This window comes from Ambystoma mexicanum, chromosome 1q (genome assembly GCF_040938575.1).
Source record: "Ambystoma mexicanum isolate Mex_15411 chromosome 1q, UKY_AmexF1_1, whole genome shotgun sequence".
NCBI lineage: Eukaryota > Metazoa > Chordata > Amphibia > Caudata > Ambystomatidae > Ambystoma > Ambystoma mexicanum.
The window spans coordinates 480,545,354-480,564,068 of NC_090922.1; the positions used below are offsets into that span (position 1 = coordinate 480,545,354).

Consider the following 18,715-nt stretch of genomic DNA (forward strand, 5'->3'; position numbering starts at 1 on the left):
TGGCTTATGTCTGGCCACAAAGGTTCTTCTAACACATTTTATTCTAAGAGTGTGAACCATTGTCCTTTTGAATTCAAAATATTTTTCATAGCTAGACTCAGTTCCTTCTCAGTGCACAGATGTACCTCATGCAGAATATCCTGAAAGCTTCTGACCTTTAATAGTAAATTGGTTTCTCGTATTGTCTTATTCAAAATCTGCATAGAGACCAACATATTTAAGCAATGAACCCCCATGGGTGGGGGGACTTTACTGGGCCATGTATTGCCCAGGCAATTACAAGCCTGAGTAAAGGAAGGGCTTAATTGGAGACCGGGCATCACCTACGCATGTAAGGTCCCCCCGCCCGTAGGGGTTTATTCTATTAGTATCTCAGAATGTTTTACCAGGGTGCTTATATGTTTTGAAACAGAGTGTTTGCCATTTCTCAACTTGGAAAAAACTACAAATCAAGATGTCCACCAGGTAGTCCCTTCTCCCTGTCCATGGTGGCCATTGCGACGTCAGGGAGGTGCCGGGAACACTGAGCCTTCCTGGCGCTGGCAAAGGACAAGGGAGCACCAGGTAAGTATGGCATTGGTAGGGGAGAGGGGGATGCAGAAACTCATGTTAGGGGTCCCAGAAAGGGGGAGAAGGGGACCACAGCATGCTTTTACCTGCTGTCCCGCTGGGGAAGCTCAGATTACTGGCTTTACAATGAGATGAAGACCCCGTTTTGAGCTTTCTGATTGGCTAAGAGACCGCCACACCCCCACCGGGTTGCCAATAGTCCTCATGGCGATGTTTTGCATTCTGTGACTGTTCTCTTGAACGTTTACCATGGGCTTTTATGTCTATCCAAAATCAGCAGGGACAAATTGCATTCAATGTTTTTATTGTAGTCCCTTCTGTAACCATTTCCTTTAATTCTGTATGAAAGACACATTCACATATTTGCAGTAGCTGAAAACAAAATATATCTATTTTTCAAACACAATGTCATGTAAGTTATTTGCTGTTTTAATTATGGAATTTGTCATAGTGTGGTATATCCTTTGTTGAATACTGGGACTCTGACAATTTTCTGTTAATGGACAAGTTGCCCCATATGCTTACATTTTCTCTTTTTCAACACAACTGTCGCAGAAAGCCTACATAATTTCATAGCAAGGAAGTTTTACCTCCAAAACAATACGAAAAGAGATTAGGGAGGTGGGTTGTTCCTGTGTACAGGTTAAAAGTACCTGGGTCCTGGGTACTTATCTAGTTCAGCAGATTTGAAAGAGACACTTGGGGATATATTACCCGAAGGGAAGAGGAACATTTCTAATAGGTTGAAGTGCTTTGAGTGTGGTGCACTCAATGCTGTGGGAGAGTTTAATATGACTAATGAGGAGGGCTTAGTAACAGTTCAATTAGAGTTGCTCTGCCAACTGCCAGGACTGTGGCGGCCGTCTGACGGGGATTTGTGTGTGTATAGTGTAAGGTAGTAGAGGGGGTGCTTCTTCCATGCTGGAGAAGTCTGAGCAATCAGAATCAACATTCTTCTGAGTCTTGCTAATGGCTTGACCATGACATAAGGCAGATAGGAGAAGAAGAGGAGGGCAACCCCAACGTGTGTTTATTTGGATCTTCTACTCATAGTCATATTTCAGAAGATGCAATGGATCTGTTCTACGTGGCCCTGGGAAAAGGAATTTCAAGTTGGAGCTGGCAAGGAGAGGGTATTATGGATTCCGGTGCAGAAATGAAACGGGAGAGGACCAAGCATAGTATGATATGGTTTTCACATGAAGGAGGGTGTTTCAGTAGTTCTGTATATCATAAGACCATACACCACCTTAAGATGCACTCTTATGTATGAAGCAGCTTTATTTTAATTTTTTAAATGTCCCCTGTGCCAATCCAAACCTCACTGATTAAAGAAATATTTATTGGACACAGCCCTGGAATGAAAGAATCGTTACATGCTGCTTGAATATCGCTTTGTTCACAAAAGTGGTCTCCTTCATGGCTCTTTGTGGATTCAGCAGTTGATGCTCATCAGAAGGGTTCAATAGAAACAATTTATTTTTCTCAAACATTCCAGTCAGCCTGGACATCAGGCCTCAAGCTCGTCGGCAGATGCTCGAAGTGGAGGAGACAAGTTTGGTTGCCCATGGAACTAAGATGGCCACTTGTGACTTCAGTGTCCCACAAATAACATGATTGCCTCTATGACAGACTTCCACAGTGTGACCAATACATGCAGAAAGGAGGTCAGGCAGGGTCACATATACAATGGTCCTCTTCATGAAAGCAGACTCTCCTCGTTCGTGATTCAGGTCCTGCAAGCTTCTTTCACACAAGCAGCAATACTACTCCTAATTACTATGCTAAGGATGGGAAATTGACTCTTTGTCGGTGGAAGCAACACATTTAAACTTTAATTGCATCTGAACACTTTAAGTCAAACTGGAACGCTTTGATCTTTTCCATGCTGAGAATTCCTACATCACAGGCATCTTTTGTAGCACACATTCTTAGGCTGTATGCTTTCACAATATCACCTGCAATGTAAGAACAACACACAGTGAGTTAGTGAGTGAGTGAAAGCTTTATCTATCGCACACTCTACAGTTTTAACTATCTCCAGACACAGTATAAACGCAAAAGCAAGTCACCAAACATAATGTTATACATTTGATTTATCCCTTGAGTGTGGAATTAAACTCCCATCCTCCTCCTGTGATTCCTGAAAGAGAAAGTCTTGCCACTGATGCACATGATAGAGTTGTTTCTGCAACAGAATCCGAATGAATTTGCTGTTTCAACCCATGGAGAAGGTTTTCTGTTCTTGTTATGGAGAAGAACTGCTTCCAGTTAATTAGACAAGTAGTTTAACTGATGGAATATAGCAGAGATATAATAAACAACAATATTGTAACCGATATATCCTGCTGACCTGTGTGCATAGGGGAAACACCTGGGGCCAGATTCCAGAAGCTTTGCACCAGAGCAATTGCAAAGTTGCACCATATTAGCAGTAGGTCGAAGTTTGCCCTAGTGCAAAAATATTGTGGACATATTAGAAATCATTTTCACCATGACAAGTGCACTTTTTTCATGGTATAAGCACTAGGGCAAAAACTGCCCTATTGCAAAAAACATGCACTTTGAATGTGCACCAAGTTATAACTGCCAATACAGTGACACTTTGCACTTTCAACAGTGCAAAGCTTCTGTAATATGGCCCCAGGGGTTTTTATAATCGTTACACAGGGGTATCATATTTGCCAGCATATGTTAGGGGTTGGGGGAATTATCCAGAGGGGAGAGGTAGTGTTGAGTGGCACAATCATTGATTGGCAAGATGTCCTTTAAAGAATAAGTTATTCAGGTCAATTGTAGGTGTAGGATTAAGGAGGCCTACCTGATCTACACAGGTAACCTATTCCAGAGACAATGCACAGATAAGGCCTTCCCTGTTGCACAGATAAGGTTTTTCCCTCTTGCAGTTCTTTGTTTCCAGTCAGAAAATGTTATGGCTTCTGGTGGCCTGTTGGTCTCCAAAGACAGTGAATTACATGGCAATAGAATCAAATGACACAATGGCAGATGCAATGTTTTCTTTCTAATAAGTGTTCAAGGAGTGGAGGGGCCTCATGACTTACTCAAGGTTCCACATCACATGATTTGACCACCTGATGTTCAAGAAAACTGCAGTCCATAAAGACCACAAAATGTGCGTACATTTCTTTCAAGTACATCAGTTTACACAATATATAGTGTAATGCAGTTTGTTTATTTTAAATTAAGTGTCCTTTGCATAGCCATGATTGGTTTTCAAGGTAATCACATGAGATACTTCAATGTATATTGTGACAGTGCCAGGCGGGATAGTAATCATAGGACCTGTCCAACTGGGAAGTTCCATCTCGACGTTCACCATCAGCAGCCCTTTCAGCTTCTCCTATTGTCTATTGTGATATCTAAGTTCTAGAGGATGATACATGTGCAAATTATTATGGTACCTACATGCATCATAAAAGTGAAAATGTGTTTGTTTGTGGCAGCATTTGTGGTGAAGCGTTGTTCCTTATACAATTCCACACCGTTTTAGCAATCTGAACCACATTTTACATAGTTACCCGTTAGGACCTTTCAAACATTACTAGCTACATGACATTTGGACACCCCACCTCTTTCCCTGGATTTCAGCACCTTCACACATGAGATGGATGCCTGAAATCGGCGAAACATCAATGTAGTCGTAGAAGTTCCAGTCCCGACACGGGGAACACAACTCGAGGTCCAGGCTTTAGGATGCATGTTTTCCAAGATATTTGCACCGCAATGCACCACTCCCGGATGAGGTGTGTGGAGAGAGAGCAAAGAAGGTCCCAGTATGCAGCAGCACACCAATTCTCGCCACTTCCTAACCTCTGCACCGGGGTATGGCAGCCAGTCACACATGTCCATTTTCATTGCAGTTTACTTCACGGTGCAAAGCACATCAAACAATAAGCGAATCGGAACAGGGACCTACAGGATCAGTGTTATCATGTCTGTCTACAGTACCCATTCGGAGAACGAGTACTTCTGCTAGTAGTCTAATAAAGTTACTTGAAAGATAGGTCCAATAGGGAAACACAGACAACGCCAGCCTCTACACTATGTACCTTTTATAGGAATGTTGGCTACTTTGCTGCCTTAGCCTACAGAATTAATATTATGTGATAATGACCCTCTGTCTATAGTCTATTTAATGCATTAAAGATAGCCAAGGAAGGATGTCAATATTGAATGCAATCAGTTATTTTAGAAGCTTGCTTGCCTTTAGAAACATCCAGTATGTCCTGGAAGGACATGATCACCACAGTGACATTTTTTGCATTTCCTGACATACTGATTATATAGTACAGGGGGTACTTACCAACAGGTCCCATGCTATGCCAATGCACACTAGTTTGCCAAGCCCAGCGATTTAAAGGGGTTAATAGGATTGAACCAAGTTTGATCCAAACCAAGTGTTTTCAGAGCATTCTATCTCATTCTTCATTTGTGTCCTCGCTCTATATATGCAAATTCTAGAGAAACAACCCCTGTTGGAGATACCACCTTAGAGCAAGCCACCCTCTATCTTCATGTCTCTTATATAACGTTAACTGAGATGAGGTTGTATGAAGACTGTATAGGTAGTAAGGTGAGAACAGGTGGAGATAGATGGAGAGTGAGACCGAGGGTCGAACATGAGCAAGAGTTAGAAGCATTGAAAAATGTAAAAAAGCAAATGAGGGAAGGGTGACAAAATGAAAAGTAATAAAAGAAGCAAGCAAATTATTTCAGATCAGTCAGATACTCTGTTAATTATCTTAGAGATTTCTTTCTAGCTGCCTGAAAGAACATCTCTGTAGGTTACCATAAATTGATTTAGCTGGGTCTGAAGTCTGCATGAAGCCACACCTGCAGCTCCCTATCATTTGACTCCCAGTGCTGAGGAGCCAGACATCTTGCAAGCACAGAAGCACTAACCCCATACTGCAACATGGTGACAGGGAAGCACAATGAACCCTTATATTGTGCCTGTAAGGTGAGTCCCTTCCAATGCAGCCACTGCTGCTTTACAACATTTGCACTGGCCTCCCTACCTCCCCCACCTCCCTTCTGCAAGTCTGCAGTCTTACCCGTAAGCCAGCAGCAATTTGGCAATGATTCAAAACATCAAACACGAAGCATTCTTGGTAAGTGAAGATACATACTGACCCTCTTAAGAGTCAATAGATTATTCACTGTGTACTGAAGTTTTTGATGGAAAAATATGTGTTGCTATTACTTGGCACGGAGTAAAGGGATTCAGATTGATAGGAATCTGTCAGGTTTTAATCGTTAAAATGTTGGTGGTGTGGAATGCTTTGTCTTTTACATCATTAGAAAATTGGAAACTTTTGACTGCAGAAGTTAACAAGAGTAATAATGAACATGGTTATTTTTATGGAGAAAATTGCATGACACCCTGGACTCTCACTTAAAAAAAGCATTGGCAAAGCCAAAAGACCTTGCATCTTAAATTTAGTATTCCTGGGTCCAGGGGTGCAGGGTAGCTTTTAGGAAAAGAACAACAGGAGTAACAACAACATGTAGTGTATAACAAAAGTGAAGAATACATCAATGTACCAAGCAGCTCGGACACAAACCATGCTTTTAAAGGTATCATTCACAAATCTATCCCCAACTTACAAAGTTCCACTTGTTCCAACAAAATGGCAGGGTAGGGAGGTTTCATCATAGGAGATTTGCTCGAAGCCAAATCCATCAAATTAATTCTGCCAAATTTGGCCGCAAATATATGTGGAGGTGTGTAACGGTAATAATTAAGGTGGGGGAGGCAACGCAGGGCTGCACAGTGGTCTCTCCCGCATACATTTGCATATAATCTCCTCGATGAAATCACATAGAACCAATATGGCCACTGCTGTAACAGAGCTTTCACTAAGATGTGCATGTTCTGCACCATGGAGTGGTTGACTGGCTCTGGGCCACGCTTTACTTTGTATCGTCGAAAGCTGAGGAAGAGAATTAAAACTCTCTTTAGCCTCTGATAAAGCTGAAAGAAAAAGTCATTGGCATATGCATGTAAAATAAGCGCGATACAGGCCTTCTGATTGAGAAGGGCACCAACGTTTGCATCTGCCTGCTCTATATGTACACAAATACCTGCCACAAATAAGAAAAAGTGCAAAAGGTGCACCCACCTCAACTCTTAACTCATAACATATAGGTAATCGATGGGAAAACTCATTGCTCATATTGATCCTTTGAGTTCCTATATGCCACCTAGCGCGAATTGCTCTAGACCGTCCAGGATTTGGAGACTGGGAGACACCAGCTATGTTGCCCGCTTTTGTTAACAAGTATTGGCAAAGCCAATAGGTCTGGCTTTGTTATAGTAGAGAGTAATACTTTCCCCCACCCCTGTGGGAGCTAATACAAAACATATTACCCTGTACATTTACAAATCCTGATCCTTGCACATTGTTGAAACATTTTTGTGAGAATTGTCTTAATTGAACGCAATAGTGTGACAGGGGCCTGGATACAAACCATACATACACAATAATCCCTCACTGGCAGATTCCTGATGAAGATAGGTGAAAATGGAGAACATGACGATTAAAAAGTAATTTTTGTGCCTCCAAAAAGATTTTGGGCGTGAGAAAATGTGCCCAGTGCATCTTGAATGAGTATAGCAGCACGAACATGGGCACAGTGCCCACAAGCGAGAGATCTGAAGTGATTTGGTATGTTTTTGTCCCACCTCCACACGTGAACAAAAGAAAAGGTATATTGAGTGCCTGTTGGACAAGCAGTAGAGGAGGATTCTAAGGGGTGATTGTTGGGATCTGCAATGGGATCATAACCCAGCCCACTCCAGAAACTTCTGTGGTCCATCAATGGGCACTGGAGCCGGCCCATAGAGCAGGGATGGGTCGTGCCTGGTCCTTTTATGATGCAGCCCATTGTAAGATACTAGTGTCATTGCATGTGAGCTGAATCTAGTGCTGCCACCAGTGCTGCTGATGTCAACAGACATTTAATCCCTAATCAGTCGAGGCTATTGGTGATGAATTATTATCATATTTCGGACACTACAAAATCATTGGTATCTTGGCTCTTAAATCGTAGGTGCTATCTAACATTGAATATGTTTAATATTGAAGATATTTAATATCAAAGCACTCCTCCTCGAGGCATGTCACTTTCAAAAGCAAGGGCGCATTAAGTAGCCCCAAATTCGGTGAACATTAGCGACTGCTGGCCATCTTTGTCACATTTAAATTGGCACACCTTTGGGATTCCGATGTCCTTAGATTGAGAAAGTATATATGCCCACAAAATTGCTGGACAAGTAGCGTCAGAGTGCAACGTCTAGATACCATTGCAAGACCAATGGTGAGCATTATGCTGTTTCTTTTTTTAATGACATTTTTATTGATTTGATAAGACAACAAAATACAAACAAAAGGGCATTTCATACATTACATGAAAGCAAGATGCCGGGACGTCATTTGGGGACACCAAGGCTTGCAGCTGTGACCCCCCATGGTTACAGACTCAGAGCTGCTCCCCCTGACATCTCCTCTGCTACTCCTCTACTGGAGATTGTATTTTCTTTAAATAGATTGTTGTTTTCAACCAGCCCATGCTCCATGATGCCTCCCTTTGAGTGGTGGGTGCAGCGCAACGTTATCTGGACTGTACTGAGTGCTTAAGCTCATGGTTGCTAATCAAGCAACTGATCCCCCGACATCATTGCAGACAGCCAAGCACCATCAATGAATCAATGTAACCTTCACTTCCTTTGTCATCCACAATCCTTCCCTGACTCCATAACTAAAGCGGCCTTCACTCTTTCCCATCTGAGTGGCATCGCCGCCGCCTGGGCCAACCCGTTATTGAAGGACAACATCCCTACATTGTACGATTTCGATCTGCTAGTGGCAGAAATGACCAGGGTGTTCGATACTCGTACAAAGCACAAACCAAAGACCTAGAGCTTTTAGATTTTGCCCAAGGAAAAAACAAATTGGTTGAGTACATCACCCGATTTAACCAGCTGTCACTAGAAACTGCCTGGCCCGAAAACAAAAAGGCAGTTGTATTCTACAGAGGGTTAAATGACACCATGAAGGATGCCCTGGCAGTGCTACCCACGTTGTTTGCCCAGTACCCTGAACTGGTGGATTTAACACTCCAAGTAGACGCTCGAATAGCCGAATGCAAGACCGAAACAGGAAGGACACCCTAGTATTTCAATCCTTCCAGCCCACTTCCAGTGATCCTTAGGGAGAACCTATGCAAATAGGGGGAATACGTAGTCCTATTTCCGCCACCGAAAGGGAACAATGTAGGAACTCCAATGCCTGTTTCTATTGCGGTCTGAACGGGCACTTTGTTAAAGAATGTCTGCGGCCTCCAAAACGTCCCATAGGTTTTCAGAAGGCTCGTCCCTACATCTGGGGGCACGGATAAGCCTATACTCAACCCCCTCCATACTAGTCCAGCCATACAGTCTCACATGACCCATGATGGTAAATGCTTTATTGTTCTCTACTGATGACACTAGACACCAGACCCAGTTATTAATAGACTCCCGGGCCACAGGCAACTATATAGATATATCACTTGCCGCGTCCTTGAATCTACCAATACAGAACAAACTCTGCCTGAACCTGTACAACCCGTAGATGGCTCTCTACTGGTTTCAGGTCCCATTAGGCAACAAACCGCTCTTCTGACACTAGCCATTCATGATACTCACCGAGAGGTTATAACCTTTGATTTGATCACCACTCCACAGTTCGGTATAATCCTCGGAATACCATGGTAACGGGTTCACAACCCAGTAATTGACTGGACCCAGGGCCAGGTGTTCTTCGAGTCACCTCATTGTCAGGAACACTGTTTATCTTCACCTACAAACATGGATTCCCCTTCCCAAGCTCTGGTGGCCATGCTCAGTTGTCCCTTGACGATTCCCTATCAATGGCTCCAGACCCTCCTAATCACGCCGTAGGTGCAATCATGCCTGGCATCCCCTGAGACTACCATGACTTCCTTGATGTGTTCAACAAAGGTTGCGCGGAGCATCTAACCCCACATCGCCCATACGACTGTCCCATCGACCTTGTCTCTAAGGCTGTCATACCATGCAGTCGTAATTATTCCCTATCCCCATCCGAAGACCAAGCCCTGAAGGAGTATATTCAGACCTCACTCCGGTTGGGACACATTAGATCTTCCCAATCCCCCATGGCCAGTCCCATTTTCTTTGTACTGAAGAGGGAAGGTGATCTTCGGCCCTGTGTAGATTACAGGCGACTCAATGACATTACCATAAAGAACCAGTATCCCATACCACTGATTAACCTTTTGCTTGACCAACTAACCCGTGCCACACTGTTTACCAAGCTTGATCTCAGGGGGGCCTTCAATCTGGTCTGGGCGAGACAGGGCGACAAAATGGAAAACTGCCTTCTTTACCCGGCACGGGCTGTATGAATATACCGTCACGCCCTGGTTTATGTAACGCCCCAGCTACGTTCCAAAGGTTCATGAATGAACTATTACCCGATATCATTGTCATCTATGTGATTATCTACTTAAATGATGTCTTGATCTTCACCCCATCCATGCAAGTACACATCGAACATGTCCGAGAGGTTCTTGCTCGTCTGAAGGCAAATTCATTATACGCTCTTACACCACTTATTGGGGGCTAGACAGCCCATCTCTGTTTATTCCAACCATCGTAATTTGCAGGACCTTGCTACACTGAATTCGTGTCAATAGCCGCCAGGTCCGTTGGCACATAATCTTTTCGGCCTTTGATTTCGTTATTCACCACCGCCAGGGTTTGTACATGGTAAGGTAGATGCCCTGTCATGCCTGCCTGGCGGTGATTCCCTTCTTAGTCTTTCCTGATACCCTGTTGGACAAAAAACATTTAATCTGCCTCTGTACCCACCCCCATGCTTACTGAAGTCTGTTTGTCAATGGGTGTCTGACAACCCGGATGGGGTACACAACTGGGACCCAGTGTTTCAGGATGGTCTACCCTTCGTAAAGAAGAGACTCTATCTACCCATGCAGGAAACGCATACCCAAGCTCTGGAGTGGTCCCATGATGCGATTATCAACCGTCATCCAGTCCAAAAACGCACCTTCGCCCTTCTCCAACGCTGGTGCTGATGGCCCACTATGAGTAGGGACACCTACGAATACGTCACCAATTGTTCCATTTGTGGCCAGTGCTAAAATCGTAGCGGACGTCCCCTGGGCCTGCTCCAATCTATTCCCCTTCCGCCTAAACCATGGCACACGGTAACCATGGATTATATCACGGACATGTCACGAATAAAGGGGTACGACACAATCTGGGTGGTTGTAGACTCCTTCTCCAAAATGGCACACTTTATTCCTTGTTCGGGTATCCATTCGGCTCCTGTCTTGGCTGGTCTCTTCTTTCGTTCAGTGTTCTGTCCCTTTGGCCTTCCCTCTATACTAGTCACAGATCGGGCCTCTCAGTTTACCTGACGCTTCTGGAGGGCACGCACAAACTTATTGGGTATTGACGCATGATTCCCTTCATCCTATCACCCCGAGACGGATGGGCAGACAAAACGGGTTAACCAAACTCTCGAGCAGTAGTTGCGCTGCTTGTCCCTCCAGTACCAACACTCATGGCATCAGGTTCTGCACATCGCTGAGTTTGCCTATAACAATGCTGCACACTCTTCCACTGGCTTCTCACCGTTTTACACTTTATATGATCAACATCCCCGTGTTCTGCCTATTCCTGACTTTCCTGTCTCACACACACCTGCGGTGGACATCTGCCTTAGGGACTTAAAAGCCCTACAGACTCAGGCCCTCGCTAATCTCAATGAAGCCCAGGTTGCTATGCGTCGTGCGGAAGACAGGAAACACGTAAGAGCACCCTCTTATGTGGCAGGCGACAGGCTGTGGCTGTTCACCAAGCACCTCTGTATTCCTGGTTGTCGGAAATTGCTACCTCAGTACGTAGGGCCCTACAGGATTACCAGAGTCATCATTCTGTTGCGTATCGCCTCTCCTTGCCGGCCGCCTGCCACCTGACGCATTCACCCTGTTTTTCATACCTCCCTTTTGAAGCTCTGTCCTGTCAACTCCTGGGTTGTTCTGCCTCCTTCACCTGTCCTGCAGGGTTCCTTGGGCGAGTATGAGGTCCATGAGATCCTCGATTCCAGATTCATTAGGGGACGTTTGTATTACCTAGTGGATTGGGTGGGGTTCGGCCCTGATGAAAGGTCCTGGGAACCCGGGGATGATGTCCATGCCCCTCTCCTGGTGTCTCAGTTCCACAAGTCTCACCCTTCTTGCCCACAGGGACGTGGGTCTTTGGGGGGGCTCTGTCACACATTCCATCATGCATCATGTACGCCCGATGCTACTATTTCACGTCATGAAACCTCCAATATTCACACACTATAATCACGTAGTACTCAGGTTGATCCTCCCAGGTTGCAACCTGGGGGCCGAGTTGCACGCTATCTCCCCGGTATTCTAAAACAGAAGCATACTTCATTGCGGCCACACTATGCCTGGTGGCTGCGGTCGCACTGTGATTGGAGGTTGCCTGGGAGACTGAACCACGTCCAGGAGACACGATTGCACGATCACGTGAAAAGGACATGGTCACATGATTGCTTTACCAAGGTTATGTTATAAAGTAATGCCGGAAGCACCGTACGGTGCTTCACAGCTGCGTTCTCACACCAGTTTACGGCATTTACTCAAGTTGCTACGAACTTCTATTAATTCTGGATTTTGACCACGGCTTTCGTTCTAAGGACCCGCTCTTGTTTCCTCCACTGCTACGACACTTCTGTTTTGGTTCGACTCTTAATTGCTATGGACTCAGCGAGGCTATACGGACTGCTCTGCTCTTACGTTTGGTTTTGGCACTTTGGATTTGCAGATGTTTCCCACGCTCCTGACCTCGGTCTGTGTAACTGGACCGCTTTGGAATTTCCCTGTTCTGTACTGCGCTCAACATACTCAGATTCCTACCTGAGCTTTCATCTGGTTCCACGTCAAGTGCCTTCCAGTCACAGGTGTTACAACAGCTGGTCAAACACCTTTTCCTTCACTTGCACCACTCTAGTGGGGATCTGTCAGGTATCCTGTACACCCTTTCCAATTACAAGTATTCCCCAGTATACCCATTGGTAGGTGGCATTGCCTTTATTTGTGATTGAATTTCTGTACATATTGTCCCGTGATTACTTCACTTAACCCTTGTTTCCATGGCAGCTACATGGGGACCCAGTGCATCGTTCCAGCCACCTGTGGCCTCAATGACTGGTCAGTGAGTTATTTATATCTCTCTGATCGGTACTTGGGGACGGAGGTATTCATAATCTTCGCAAGAACAAGTTTTGACAACCAGCTTGTCATGGCCCCCACTCATGGTAATAGCCTTCACATCACTGGGCTCATTGCTTCAGTTTGAAATGCCATTACCAGCCAGTACAAAAGAGCCAGCAAGTCATTAGCACCGTCAAAAAGTTAAAGTATGTGGAATTCTTGGATTGTCTGTGAGAAGTATGCCAACATCCAGCAATTAGGGATGAAGATGACATGTCAGAAGGATATGGAGCCAATGAAAGGGTTTGCGTAGCCATTTATGAGATCTATAGAAAGTACTAACTCATGTGGGACCATACCGGTCATATTGTTGTTCTGTGAGTTGGTTTCCTATGCGCACTTGAGAGAATATCTTTAAAAGTGAAGGAGCTACTTTTTTTGGTAGGTGCCATTGGTAGGTGCCAAACGTGCCAAAAGATGTCAAACATGCACATTAATTCAACGTCTAATATAATTAATTGAGTTGTGCATCTGCTACCACAGTATGTGTGCAACCTAAAGGTGACTGGTTCAAAAACCATTTGGTTGATTTGGTTTACTAATAGTATCACACAAGCTGTATTTGGCATTTCATTCTCACGCTCCCTCTCGCTCTTTCTCTCTCTCATTCCCTCTCTTTTTCTCTTCCTCTCTCTCTATGAATGTGTCTCGCTATGCCTCTGTCTCTTTCTATGTGCAGCCAGAGAATCAAAAGCATGTTGTTTTTTGCAAAAGCAGCTATTAAGAAAAACAAAAAAAGAAATAATGTAATTGTATTATCATTGTAAACTGCCTCTTTTAAAATTCTACAATGTTCCTTTCTATTAATCAGTTCCCATGTATATTTTAGTCATAATTAGAAGGTTACAGATGTCTTAATTTGGCAAACACATTTTCAAAACATAGAACAGCCATATATCCTAATTTCTGAGAGAGGAATCCAAGATCGACAGTCTGGTACACTCCTGTTGTAATATTCTGAAGCACACATATGAGAACGGACAGGGAGACAAATAGCTCCATTGACAGTGCCCATCTGCTTTGCATAAAATCAAAGAGCCTTTTGGAAATATAAGAATCACTACAGATCTTTATGTTTGACAAAAATGTATGTAGAAGAGCATTGTATGCTTCATTCACTAATTAAGTGTCTTCTACCTTCACCCACTCTACTCCACCTGTTGAGAAGTGCAGCGGAGTGAGGTTCCTTATAGGTAAGGGCCTCCTCCTCTTTTGAGTATGCCCCTACTCAACTTCTCTCTGCTACTCCTATCGCTGTTCTGATACTCTATCAAGCTGTGGCCCTCTCAACTCCTTCTTCGCTGACCTCAATGTTCTCCTTAAGTCACACCCCACTGACTCCCATTGTAAATATGAGTGACTGTCACCTTCCACACCCATCTTAAATGTATCTCCCCCCTATCTGGCTACTCTCTATTTCCTGAAGGACCAGCCTACATACTCTGGTGGACACTCTTGTTACCTTGTCTTTCTCTATAATTTGCATTCGCCCTCTGACCTCTCCATTGATCCATCCCCCTCTAATCATGTCATTGTTCACATCAACGTCTCAGTCCCATCACCCTGCACTCCTCCTCTCTCATCTTAAATGACCAAGAGGAAATTCAAGCAAGACTTTCTTGACCCTTAACATCATGTGAGGACATCTCTCCTGTCTTTCCCCCTATTCATGCCTTGTTCATTGACCGTGCCTTCACTCACTTTCACTACACACTTATGACTCCCTACAAACACCATCCTTCATGCAGATTCCCATCTTCCTGCCCCCATCCACGGCCCTGGACCACCTCTGAGATCCAGACCATAAAAACAAACATATGCCATCACTTGTGAAGCTGGTGCAAATTTTGAGGGGTCGGATATGTGAGGCGGACAACTTTGTCAAGGTTTTTCTACGAATGCCATTTTGTTAAATCAGAAGGTTGGATTAATGCCTCACTACCCCTACCCTGATGAGGATATACCTGCCTAAAATAAACTAAAGGAAACACTGTAACAAAAGATATTTGTCCCTCACACGTATGCATACAACAAATAAATTAAGTAATTGATGGCAGTTCAAAGAGAACATAATTATTATAAGAATTGAGTTTGTAATGTTGCAACAGTCTCTCCTTATAACCTGGGTTAATTCCCCTTCCCCAGGTTTTATCAGGATTATTCTCCACAGTTCCAAAAATAAATAATGAAATCCTGGGTTGCACCAATGTTCCAACACAGTTCTTTGCAACTTCAACTTGTCAACAGAATGTTCCAACACTGTTCTTTGCAATTTCAACTTGTCAACAGAAAGTCTTAACACTTCAATAAGTCAACAAAGAAATGAAGAAGGTTATTTTTCTCCCCATAGAACCAGAGATAGATGTATGATCTTCTGAAGAATGATAACTCCTTTACAGCAGTTTTAGCAAAGTTCCTTTTTCAGCACCTTAAACAACATAGAGTGTCTCCAACAGCACCACTGTATTCTACTTCGCCAAATTCTACCTGGTTTACTTCCATGTCAGGCCTACTACTACATTTCACACCTGGTCTACTCCCATGCCAGGCCTACTCCTCATAACATGTGCAATCCGGGTATACTCCCCTACCCGAACAGCGTTTCAAAATAATAAGAGGTTTAGATCAACTTACAAGAGGTTTGCAACCACTCTTGAATGAAGGATAGCACAAGGGCAATGTGCTGGTCTTGGAAGCAAGACCACAAAGAGCAACAGATGTTCAAATCCTGGATCTGTGCTTAGAAACCAAACTGTGCATTATAAAAAACCAATAAAATAAAATAAATAAAACTTCACAGTACTCATAATTTTGCAGCTTCAAAATTTTAACAACTCTTCGGGGAAAACAAGATTCTCATTGGTGCTCTTTAATATTCCTCTGCAAATCATGCTCCTCTCCTTCTGAATAACCTTTTCCAGAAGGGCACCCCTTTTGCCACTCTTGTTTCCCCACTGCACCAGTAACCAAATACTGGCAAGGATATGGTCTTATTCCGCTTCTCCCTTGGCATAGGCAATGTGAGTTTATACCAAAATTTGCTATAGTCACAAGCATTAGTTATTGCATTAATCTTTATTAATATTGCCCCCTTGGTTTGCTTGATACTCCACAAACTCACACACTTAAAGTTACAGTCATTTGGTTTTGTAAAATGCAACTTTCTCTGCTTTTTAATAGTTTGGTATCCAAATTTACTTCTAAGACCATTTTCACTCATACGCGGGTGCTGCTTTCTAATATTTCGGCATTCCGAATCACTTCTAGGATAGTTTCCACTCACGCATGAGTGCTGCTTATTTGATGAACTCCTGCCTTGAGCATGCAAGCGGGTCCAGAGCACTACAGGGTCACTACCAACTTGGGAACTCACCAGGTAAATCGTGCACCTCCAATCACCTCGCTGTTCGCAGGATGTATGCTTTTGTGGCTGCTTGCAACTCGGCAAACTGCTTCTCCTGGTCCGCCATTGCCCGCACCACCTGCAACGGGAGCTTCTCCAGCTCCCGTGGTCCTCTGGTGCATGCCAGCCATCGGAGATAGCCCCCTGGGAAGGAAAGTTTCCCTCGCTTTCGTTTTCAGCTGTGCATCCTCTGGAGAACAGGTCCTCAGAGGGAAAGCTTCCCTCCTGCACGCTTCCTGATGCGCAACCCCTGAACTTCAAGCTAGTGGAGACACAGACCCTCTTAGGACCGGCAACTGTCTTCTGCCGAACAGTGGTCCCGGCCTTTTCTTCCTCCACTAGCCTCTGCCTCGGCTGCACAACAGCTTCCTGCTCACTCTGCTTGTGCTTCTTGCTCTCCCTACTGCTCTTTCTCATGGCCTGCACCTGAGGGGGCCTTTTAAGCCTCGCAGTCTCTCGCAGGTGTGGGTAATCTGAATTAACAATCTACCCACTCCAGCAGCATTGTACCTTTTTAGCCCTCTTATTTGTCCCAGTACTTATGGTATTATGGGACTTCAAGTCCCTAAAGGCAAAATAAGTTTTTATTATTTCTTCTGTTTTGCAATATGCCATTAGGGGGTTGGTGTTTCAGGGAAAGTTGAATAAGGGGGTGTCCCATTCCTCCTGACCCACTTCTCCCGTCATGTGATCCCCCTGCAGAACACTCCCCCCAGAGTCGTGATCAGAAGTGTCTGCCTTTCCCTGGTCACCTGAGAAGGGTCCCATGACAGGTTTTCTGGGTAACTCATTACTGATTCATCAGAAAATTCAGGACATCCATCCCATTCCCAACCTACAAATATGTCCTGGCTGTTCTCTCTTCTGCAATTGACTCGGGACTATGACAAATCCTACTATTTCACAAACCTAATTTTCTCCATTTGAATTACCAATACAAACTTTCATCTACCCTTCAATCTTTGCTCACACTCCCAAGCCAATCTCCATTGCCTCCTCGCTTTCTGCTAATGACTTTGCTCTCTACTTTGTCAATAAAACCTCTAAAATGCTTGAAGCTGTCTTGCTCCCCCACCTTCCTTGTGTCCTCTATCTCCTCTGCTCCTCCTTCTATGCTAGAATCCCTCTTCACTACCTCTCCTACTGTATTAGCACACATCCGTTGCATCACCAAGACATCTTGCGCTCCTATTGACCCATTTGCTCATCAAACGGTCAAAGACTTAGCCGTAATGACATGCCTTTATCTCTCTGAGCTCTTTGACCTGTCTCCGCTGAACTCTTCCTTGCCTCCTTCAAATCTGCAACTGCCCAGCTCCTTTTTAAAAAAAACCCTCTGCAGAACGATTTTCCTGGCGCACCATCCCCCAGTTCACATCACACCCCATTATTCAAAGGTCCATAAAGGGGTGGTCTTTAATGAGAGCACCGAGTACCTTGAGGAAAAAGGCCTTGCAGATCTACTTCGATCTGCCTTCCATAGTAAACACTCCACCAGACTGCACTGATACATAATTCCAACTTTCTCTATGATGTTCACCACTCAAAACTCTCTTCCATGGTCATCCTTTCGGACTTCTCGAACACTATCAACAATGTTAACACTGTGGACGAGGCTATCTTCCTCACCCTCCAGAAGTGTGATTTCACAAATATGCTCTAGCCTGGGTTGCTTCCTACCTGCAATGTTGCTGCTTTTCAAATCTTCTAGAACTAGCAAACCTCTAACCCCACCACTGTCAGTGTCAGTATCCCCCAAGGATCAGCTCTGCACTCTCTGTTACCTCTGCTCTAGATACCCCTATATCATCCTATGAATTTCACTATCACCTCTTTGCTGACAACACACAAATCTTTTTCTCCTTTCCTTCCTTCACAATAGCCATCTCGGAAGAGGTTATTGTCTCACTGAAAACCGCCACATGATGGCTCTTTGTTCCCTCATGCTGAGTTGTTTCTGCCAGCCACCAAAGTCAGCCCCATCTCCTCCCCATCTAAGCACATTGCTCCCTCAACCAAAGCTCGCAACTTTAGGGTCCTCTTTGAAAGTTGCCTCCAACTACATTTATCACTACGAGCTTGTTTTAACCTTCTGAACATTTGTAACATTCATACATTTTTTACCCACCATTACGAAAAATCGAATTTTAACCCTTGTGCCCAGCATACTCAAATATTGCTCATGTCTACACTTTGGCCTTCCTCTCTACTCCTTTCTTCCTCTAGACAAAGTCCTCAACGTCGCTACCCCAACTCACTGCAATACACCCAGATCTTCCCCCACGGCTGCCTACGACACCATGCTTATTGGTGCTCAATGCATAACTGCTCCCTTTTCAAGTTCCTTCTCCTAGCCTGCAAAGCTATCAATGGTCTTGCTCCTCA

The 18,715-nt window shown here is 44.2% G+C and overlaps 1 protein-coding gene across 1 annotated transcript in view; it reads right to left on the bottom strand.

Annotated features, from left to right (window-relative positions):
• Positions 1-932: 932 nt before the first annotated feature.
• The window catches only part of LOC138529189 (phospholipase A2 inhibitor and Ly6/PLAUR domain-containing protein-like), a 66,157-nt gene continuing 48,374 nt past the window's right edge, over positions 933-18,715 (bottom strand). The window contains exon 5 of the mRNA XM_069640819.1: positions 933-2,528. Coding sequence (XP_069496920.1) covers positions 2,398-2,528 — 131 coding nt within the window. The 3' untranslated portion in view covers positions 933-2,397. The remainder of the gene's footprint in view (positions 2,529-18,715) is intronic.